Source organism: Diabrotica virgifera, chromosome 3, assembly GCF_917563875.1.
Source record: "Diabrotica virgifera virgifera chromosome 3, PGI_DIABVI_V3a".
NCBI classification, from domain to species: Eukaryota; Metazoa; Arthropoda; class Insecta; order Coleoptera; family Chrysomelidae; genus Diabrotica; species Diabrotica virgifera.
The window spans coordinates 203,551,128-203,561,072 of NC_065445.1; the positions used below are offsets into that span (position 1 = coordinate 203,551,128).

The window sequence follows — 9,945 nt, forward strand, 5'->3', positions numbered from 1 at the left end:
ATCGGCCGCGGTCCCGATTAATCCGAGTTATCGAGGTTCCACTGTATAATTAAATAAAGCGCGTATTTCCTTCAAATAAAATAAAATGTAACTAATAACTTTTTCTTTTTTCTTCTTTTTTTTTTCACTTGTTTTTTTCTTTTATATCATATTCTATTGAATGTATAAAAAGAAGGTTGTGTCTCAATTCAACTTAAAATTGAAATTTGAAAATAAACCTTTATGTTTGAAACATACTTTGTAATGAAATAATTAGGTGAATGTATAATGTTAAAATTGGTATCCGTTTGAAACTACATTCTACATTCTTTTAAAATTTTAAAGAGAAAATATAGTTTCATTCTTCACATATTTATTTATTTTAATGTACATTTTATTCGAAATTGTTTGGTTCAAATTATTACTACCAAAAAAGCAAGACCAGCAAGACCAAGAACAAGACCGGCTAGTGCAAGACCAAGACCAAGACTGCCTTTTAGCTGCAAGACCAAGACCAAGCTTGCAAGAACAAGACCAAGACTAGCCCGGTCTTGGTCTTGTTCTTGTTTTGCTCATCACTAGACGTCATCAGCATACATTAAGCACCATGGAATGTTACCCTGTAGTTTCGCTGTTATCTGGTCCAAAACTAATGAGAATAAATACGGACTAAGCACAGAGCCTTGGTGCAATCCTACTTTCACATGAAATTTATCACTCTCTTCCACACCTGTCCTAACACTAGTCGTTACTCCCTCATACATATCCCTCACAATCTTTACATATTCACCAGGGACTCCTTTCTTATTGAGTGCCCACCACAGGATCTCTCGAGGAACTCTATCATATGCTTTCTCAAGATCAATGAATACCATATGAGCGTTTGTTTCTTTACTCCTGTATTTTTCCATCAACTGCCTTATAATGAAAATTGCATCTGTTGTTGATCTACCCTGCATAAAGCCAAATTGATTCTCGGATATTTCGGTCTCTTCACGTATCCGTCTATCAATTAGTCTTTCCCATATTTTCATGGTGTGGCTAAGCAGTTTTATAGCCCTGTAGTTTGTACATTGTTGTATATCTCCCTTGTTTTTGTAAACAGGTACCAGTATACTGCTTCTCCATTCGTCTGGCATTTGTCCAACTTCCATAATTCTATTAAATAGACGTGCTAGCCACCTTGTTCCTGTCTCTCCCAATGCTCTCCATACTTCCCCAGGAATATCATCTGGTCCTACCGCTTTTCCTTTCTTTATTTTTTGAAGCGCTTGAGCAACTTCCTCGTTGGTTATTTTGGTGACCATTGCTGCTACTGTCTCCGTTGACTCTACAGGCTGTCTGTCAAATTCTTCATTTAATAAGCTGTCAAAGTACTTTCTCCATCTCTTTTTGACATCCCTTTCGTGAACTAGTATTTTATTATTTTCATCTCGGATACATCTAGGGCCGGTTGTTCGAACGCTAATCAAGAATGATCATTATCAAATATTTAATTACTGTCACCAACTGTCAATGTCAACTTTGATTGGGTTGCTGAAATCATAAATATTGATTACAATTATGAAATTACTTAATCAATTATGTTAACAATTGTTATGTTAATTGATTAACTAATCTCATAATTATAATCAATTATGTTTTCAGCAACCCAATAAAAGTTGACATTGACAGTTGGTGACAGTAATTAAATATTTGATAGTGATCATTGTTGATTAGCGTTCGAACAACCGGCCCATAATCTGATTAAAATCAGATTAAAATCAGTTATTTTTTGTAATAAAACATAAAAAATTAAGTTCTTTTGCTTTAAAATAAATGGTGTGCCATCATAGGAAACATGTGTCACCTATGATGGCATACTTGCTAATAATTCAAAAAAAAATTAAAAGTGTGCAAAAAACGTAAAAAATCAATATTATATTGTACAAAACTTAAAAGCTAAGTTCGAATCGCTCGCTTGGCACCATAAAAATGCTTAGACAATTTTAAATACACTTAAAAAATTGAGTTAAAATTAGGTATGCCATCATAGGCGACTTTCCCCTATTCTGGAGCCCCAAATTCGAAGATTCTGTCTGCTATGAGACCGCAATTTGCTAAATTGAAAGCGTTTTTTATGTCCAACAGAACAAGAACCACCCATCTTTTTTGCTTGATCTAGCCGCGTCTCTTATCCAGGTCGCGGCATCGACTGTCGATCGACCTTTTTGAAATCTGTATTGTTGCTGTGATAACACTCTCACATCTTCCAACATGCCTTCCAGCCTCTTCTTGATAAGTCTTTCGTATAATGTACCAAGGCAGCCGAGGAGGCCTATTAGCCGATAAGAGGATGCTGAATCGGGGGGTTTCCCAGGCTTTAGGAGCAGAACAAGATTCGCTTCTTTTAAGTCCCTGGGGAGCTTTTGTTTCTACAGTAGGTCGTGGCATATTCTTCTGATCAAACCTGGTTTCTCCGTTGCTGTTATCTTAATTGCCTCTGGTGGCAGCCCGTCGGGGTCAGGAGCTTTCCTCGTCTTCATTTCCTGACCAGCGGTTTTTATTTTGTCTTCCGTGAACTCCTCCACCATTGTTGGAAAGATTTTTGTAAAAGTTTGAATGTCCTTAGTGGAGAAGAGGAGTTCAGCCGATTCCATCCGCTGGTCCTCTTCCAGTTTATATGGAGCCATTATCTTTAAAGACTTCATGGTAATCTTGTAGGCATCGCCCCATATATGCTCATCCAATGCTTTTATCAGGGTCTGCCACTTCCTTTTTTTCTTGTTTTATTTTCTTATTCAGTGTTTTCTTTAGTTCTTTGTAGGTTTCTTTGAGCTCGAGGTGGCCCTTAGTCCAGTAGCAAGAAAGCCTTAGGTCGCCGAAATTTAATGGTGGTATTATAGGTTTTTTTGGGTCGCTGAATCCAATGGAAGTGGTCTGGAAGCACAAATGTTGTGCGTTTAATTGTTATTAACAAATTATGCTAAAATTAGGTGTTTTTTAGGAATTATTAGAAGCCCTTTAAATAAATTGATAGTGTTAAGGTCTTCTCTGGTGTATTTTTGGTCGCTGAATCGAATGCGACTAGTCGCGATTACTCAAAATGTGTTCTTATTTTGTTAATAACAAAATAATTGTTTATTCGCCGAAAAGCTCTAAATGCGTTATCTACAGCAAGTTTGTAGTCTTTTACATAGTATTTTTATACGCTAAATCGATTGCCACTAGTCGTGATAGCTTAAACCACGTTCCGACTTTGTTATTAATAAATTATTGCAAAAATAATGGTTTATAGTACGTTTACTTACGGTTTTTGCTCTAGATTAAAAAAAACTACTTGGATTGACATGAAATTTGGTATACACGTAGCTAACATGTCAAACAAAACAAGTGATATTGTGCAATTGCTGTAGATAGCGCATTTCGAGCTCTTCGGCGAATAAACAATTATTTTGTTATTAACAAAATAAGAACATATTTTGAGTAATCGCGACTGGTCGCATTCGATTCAGCGACCAAAAATACACCAGAGAAGTACTTAACACTATCAATTTATTTACAGGGCTTCTAATAATTCCTGAAAAACACCTAATTTTACCATAAATTTGCTAATAACAATTAAACGCACCACATTTGGGCTTCCAGACCACTTCTATTGGATTCAGCGACCCAAAAAAAACCTTTAATACCACCATCAAATCGCGGCGACCTAAAAGTGCCCACGGGAACCCCTATGTTGCGACTAGACTACCTGGCTTCTCGTGTAATTCCTTCGAGCTCTGAGGCATCTCCCCCGTAAACCTTCTCTCGTCCGTCTATTTGTAGGGGGATTTTTTGTTATTCTTTTTCTTCACGGTGGCCAACTTTGCTGCATTTTTTAATGCTCTTCCGAGTTGGTCAAGGTAAGAAATCTCTTCCTCATTGATCTTTCTGACCTCCGATAGGTACGTGGTTTTGTTAAAATAGAGTTCGGCGTGTCCTATCGGCCGTCTTACTCCCCCTTTTACCTTAACCTCGTGCTGGATGTAACGGTGGTAGGTAAATAAGTGGTTGTCGAGGACATCCCATCCCTGTATTCTTTTGGATAGCTCTTCAGTTGCGAAAGTTACATCAATATGCGTCTGGCTGGTCCCTCTTATAAAAGTTGGTTTATTATTATTTAAGACTTGGAGGCCAGCCTGGGCTATCCATTCGTTCCAAAGGTTCCCCTTTTTGTTATTTTAGGGGGGAAGGCCATAACCTCGATTTAGCGTTGATGTCCCCGGCGACCAAGTCTTCTTTTTCGCTTGTGGCGGCGCTTATTATTTCATCTACAATCGTCTTGTATCTTAACATAGGGATGTTCGGTGATACGTAGCATGGCAGGAGGCTGAAATCCCTCAGTTTGATGAGTATGTGATTTCCGCCCCTGACAATGCCCCGCACCCCTATATCCCTATTTCTAATGATCACCGCCACATTTTTCCCTTATCTTGTACCCATCCACCGTCCGATGCTATTTTTTTTGTTCGGTTCGGGGACGACGGGCAGGTCAGTGTCCCGCTTGTAGGCTTTTACGTGAAGATCGTGTGCTCTACGCGTTCTGCCCACGTTCACCTGCAATATCCGTATACCAAGTTGATCCTTGAGGTCCGTTTTGGTTCAGTTCCCTAAAGTCGTCCCTGCATCGGATTCGCCTTTTTTTGAAGATTTAAAATAATTAAAAACTAGAATAAATAAATAAGTATAAATAAAATAAATAGGTAAAATATGTATAAATAAAATAGTTAGATAAATAAAAATAGTTATAATAATAATAAAATAAAGTTAAAATTGGTGTAATATACATATTTAATGGACTGTATATAACTAATTTGTTCGCATGAAAACGCTTACCGTATGAATTTAGTATTTATTTAATGAATTTAACAGGTTCTTTGACATGTAAATAAACGGTGCTTCTTCCTTGGCGGTCGGAGTTGAAGAGAGGGTTCTTGTCGATGTGCTGCGCCTCGTGGTCGTAGATTACAGCGTGGTTTACACTGTTGCCGGCTCTAACATGCCCCCGGCCTTGAAAGGACTCCCTTTCAATCGTCGACGGGTAATGGACAAATCTTCGGGAAGGCTCGCCGGATGATACCATTTGCAGTTCGTATCGATGCCACCCGACAAATTCCATCCTTCCCAAGATGTAGCTCTACAATCCGCCCAGTCTCCATTTCAACGGATTGATATTATCTTCCTTAAGAGGAAACAGTAGCGATCAACAGGTAGCGAAAACGCGTTCCAAGATTGCGGCTGTAATTTTGAATATTTTTTCGAGATATTTGGCACATGTATTCGTAATATAATAAAGAATGGCGGTACAGAGCCCAATTTGAAAAATATGTTAATATGTACAAATTACTCTGTAATTAAATACAATATTAAAAAAACGAGCCTGTACCGCCATTAAGAAGAACAAAAAAATACACTTTCTTCAAATAAACTTTTTTATCCGATGCCTAGATTTTGTGTCATTTTGGAACTAGTAAAATTTTTTATTTCATTAGTAGTTCCAAAATCACACAAAATCTAGGCATCGCATAAAAAAGTTTATTTGAAGAAAGTTTATTTTTTTGTTCTTCTTAATGGCGGTACAGGCTCGTTTTTTTAAATATTGTATTTAAATACAGAGTAATTTCCACATATTAATATATTTTTCAAATTGGGCTCTGTACCGCCATTCTTTATTATATTACGAATACGTGTGCCAAATATTTCGAAAAAATATTCAAAATTACAGCCGCAATCTTGGAACGCGTTTTGGCTACCTGTTGATCGCTACTGTATCACCTTAATTAGTACCATAGAACCTTGGGATAAAGTTCTCTGCGTCTCTTTCCATTTGACCCTCTGCTGCAGTTCGGATACGTACTCTTTCGACCATCGTCGCCAGAAGTTCTGTCACATTTGTTCCAGGAGTTGGAACTGAGAAAGTCTTCCAGTCGGTAATTCTGTGACGTCTGGTTCAGGAGTTGCTGATAACGGTTGGCCGATGAGAAAGTGAGCGGGGGTTAACGGATTATCGTCATTAGGATCGGAAGAGAGTGGTGGAAGGGGTCGGGAATTTAAAATTGCTTCAATTTGAGCAAATACTGTCGACAATTCTTCGAAGGTTAGAATATTATTACCTATCACTCGCTTTAAATGATTCTTGCTCGATTTTATTCCTGCCTCGCAGAGAGGCCACCGAAGTGCGGAGAGTGTGCCGGAATAAAATGCCAGTTTATATTTTCGGATGTACACAATTCCGAAATTTTATCTTGATTTGAAATCAGAAAATTGCTTAAGGCTTGTAATTCGTTATTGGCACCGACGAAGTTTGTGCCATTGTCAGAATATATTTGTTGAGGTTTTCCGCGTCTGCTAATGAATCGTTTCAGTGCTAATAAAAAGGTGTCCGTCGGCGAAGGCCTTTCAGACTTTCACAATACTCTATTGAAAAATTAGGCTAGATGGATATATCACCTTTTGCCAAAACGTTACAGAAATTTTAATTGGATTATTGCATTCATTTTCCCTTTTACTCGAATAATTACATTATAGTTGTTTTGTATTTTAGGTTATCACCAAGATGAAAGCAAAATGGAAATTATGGAGAAAGTCATTGGAGATTCATCTCACCAAGTAAATGATACGGCTCGACACACTCGAGGAAAAACATCAAATAAAAATAAGAAAGTTGCGATTGGAAAAAGACCACATAAATGTGAAATTTGTTTTAAACAGTTTAGTACTTCGAGTAATTTGAAAGCACATTTGAGAGTACACACGGGAGAAAAACGTTCCAAGTGTGAAATTTGTTTTAAAAAGTTTAGTAATTCAAGTTATTTGAAAATACACTTGAGAATACATACTGGAGAAAAACTTCACAAGTGTGAAATTTGTTTTAAGCAATTTAATGAAGCGAGTAATTTAAAAAGACATTTGAAAGTGCATACTGAAGACAAACCATACAAGTGTGAAATTTGTTTTCAACAGTTTTCTGCAGCAGGTAGTTTGAAACGCCATATGACAGGACACATTCGAAAGTGTGAAATTTGTTTTAAACAGTTTAGTACAGCAAGTAATTTGAAAACACATTTGAGAATACATACTGGGGAAAAACCTCATAAGTGTGAAATTTGTTTTAAAAAGTTTTTTAGAGAGAGTCAATTGAACGTACATTTAAGAGTGCATACTGGAGAGAAAAGATACAAGTGTGAAATTTGTTTTAAAAAGTTTGCTGCAGCAAGTAGTTTGAGATATCATATGACAGGGCACACTGGAGAAAGGTCTCAAAAGTCTCAAAAATGTGAAATTTGCTTTAAACAGTTTGTTAATTCGGGTAATTTGAAAGCACATTTGAGAGTACACACGGGAGAAAAACGGTATAAGTGTGAAGTTTGTCTTAAAAAGTTTAGTCATTCAAGTTATTTGAAAATACATTTGAGAATACATACTGGAGAAAAACCGTATGCGTGTGAAATTTGTTTTAAACAGTATTCTGTAGCAAATAGTTTGAGACATCATATGATAGGACACTCTGGAAAGTCTCAAAAGTGTGAAATTTGTTTTAAACAGTTTTTTAGTACTAGTTTGGCAAGACATATGAGAATACATTCTGGAGAAAAATCTCATAAGTGTGAAATTTGTTTGAAACAATTTAGTGGTTCTACTTCTTTGGCAAGACATAAGAGAATACATACTGGAGAAAAGCCGTACAAGTGTGAAATTTGTTTTAAACAGTTTACTACAGGAGACCATTTTAAAATACATTTGAGAGTACACACTGGAGAAAAACCCTACAAGTGTCAAACTTGTTTTAAACAGTTTATCACTGCTACTCATTTGAAAAACCATTTGAGAACACATACTGGAGACAAACCATACAAGTGTGAAATTTGTTCCAAAGGGTTTAGTGTAGCAGACGGTTTGAAAACACACTTGAGAGTACATACTGGAGAAAAACCTTACAGGTGTGAAATTTGTTTTAAGCAATTTAGTCAGACAGGTATTTTGAAATTACATTTGAGAGTGCACTCAGGAGAAAAACCATACAAGTGTGAAATTTGTTTTAAGCAATTTAGTCAGGCAGGTATGGTGAAAAGACATTTGAGAGTGCACTCAGGAGAAAAACCGTGCAAGTCCAAGAATTGAAGTCCACAGAATATACCAATTTGCACATACGCCAAGTTCTTGAAAATTTCAAGATCTTGTCTTGATTTCAAGACAAGATCAAAACAAGAAATTATACAGTATGTGGCAAAATAAACAGTACTGAAATGAATATTGAGTTGTTTATGATTCTTTTTATATCTAATATACATCATATTATAGCCTTGCGAACATTATTCACGACGACGTACGTTCCCGATAAAATAGATTTTAAAGATGCCCTCTGGCCAGTGGCGGATCTACGAGGAGGAAAACTAGTCCAGGGTAATAAGGTTTTTTCCATGACACTCGAGCAGCCAGGGTACTGAAGCGTTTTTTCGACAGGTAATACCTATAAGAGCAAATTGTAACTATTTCCTGCGTAGGATCTGGCGGCTATTTTTATTTATAAACAATTAAGTGTCAAAAAATGGCATTTTTCCTTTTTTTTTTTTTCAAATCAATGGAAAACAGTGAAACATGGTTATTTTAGAACAAATATCTTTGAGACTATGGAAAAAGCTTTAAAATGACGTATTACAAAGTTTGATATACTCATTTATTGTTAATATAATTGAGAAAAAAGGTCGGAATTGCAAAAAAAATTAATTTCGCAATATCTATTGTAAAAATTAGTGTACAGCTTTGACATTTTTGTCATATAAGGGTTCTTTAGTGCTTAATATGTGATAAAAATTTCAAAGCGATTTATTCAATTGTTTAAATTTTATTCAAATTGTTTATCCCAGAGAGCATTTTTTTTGCAATAACATAAGTCAGAAAAAAATGACGTTAGAACCATTCCACAGGTGTCAAATGAAAGAGCATGAGCTATATTTTCAACTTGGTTTAAAAAAAGCGAATAAAAAATGCATTTATTAGTAATAAATACTTATGCAATAGTATCGTAAATCTTTCCTTATAAACTTTTTATTTTGTTATATAAGAAATTATATATATTTATTACAATTTTTAATCAATTATGATATAAATAACATTACTTGGTAGTTGTGCACTTAAAACAGGGTAAAAAAAGTTAATTTTTTTGGAAAAAGATATTCATAAAGTTTATAAGGAAAGATTTACATACTTTTGCATAATTATTTATTACTAATAAATGCATATTTTATTCATTTTCTCTAAACCAAGTTGAAAATATAGCTCATGCTCTTCTATTTGAAACCTGTGGAATGGTTCTAAAGTCATTTTTTTCTGACTTATGTTATTGCAAAAAAAATGCTGTCTGAGATAAACAATTCGAATAAAATTTAAACAGTTGAATGAATCGCTTTGAAATTTTTATCACATAGTAAGCACCAAAGAACCCTCATTTGACAAAAATGTCAAACCTGTACACTAATTTTTGCAGCAGTTATTGCGAAAATAATTTTTTTTTCAATTCCGACCTTTTTTCTCAATTATATTAACAATAAATGAGCATATCAAACTTTGTAATATGTCATTCTAAAGCTTTTTCCATAATCTCAAAGATATTTGTACTAAAGAAATCATAAGTTTCATTGTTTTCCATTGATTTGAAAAAAAAAGGGAAAAATGCCACTTTTTGACAGTTAATTGTTTATAAATAAAAATGGCCGCCAGATCCTACGCAGGAAATAGTTACAATTTGTTCCTATAGGTATTACTTGTCGAAAAAACGCTTCAGTACCCTGGCTGCTGAAGGGTCACGAACAGGGTATATTTTTGTCTTATTACCCTGGCCTAAACAGGAAATTTCCCTCCCTAACAAGATCCAAAATTAAAGACATTCTGTGACCAAGAATTTGTCACAGAAAGACAAATTCGACCAAATACGCTAGCTAAGAA

General features: G+C 35.4%; 1 protein-coding gene across 1 annotated transcript in view; it reads left to right on the forward strand.

Moving 5' to 3' along the window:
• The window catches only part of LOC126882322 (zinc finger protein 227-like), a 77,226-nt gene extending 68,975 nt beyond the window's left edge, over positions 1-8,251 (forward strand). Inside the window, exon 2 of the mRNA XM_050647199.1 lies at positions 6,545-8,251. Within this exon, the coding sequence (XP_050503156.1) occupies positions 6,545-8,121 (1,577 nt within the window). The 3' untranslated portion in view covers positions 8,122-8,251. The remainder of the gene's footprint in view (positions 1-6,544) is intronic.
• The last annotated feature ends 1,694 nt before the right edge of the window (positions 8,252-9,945 follow it).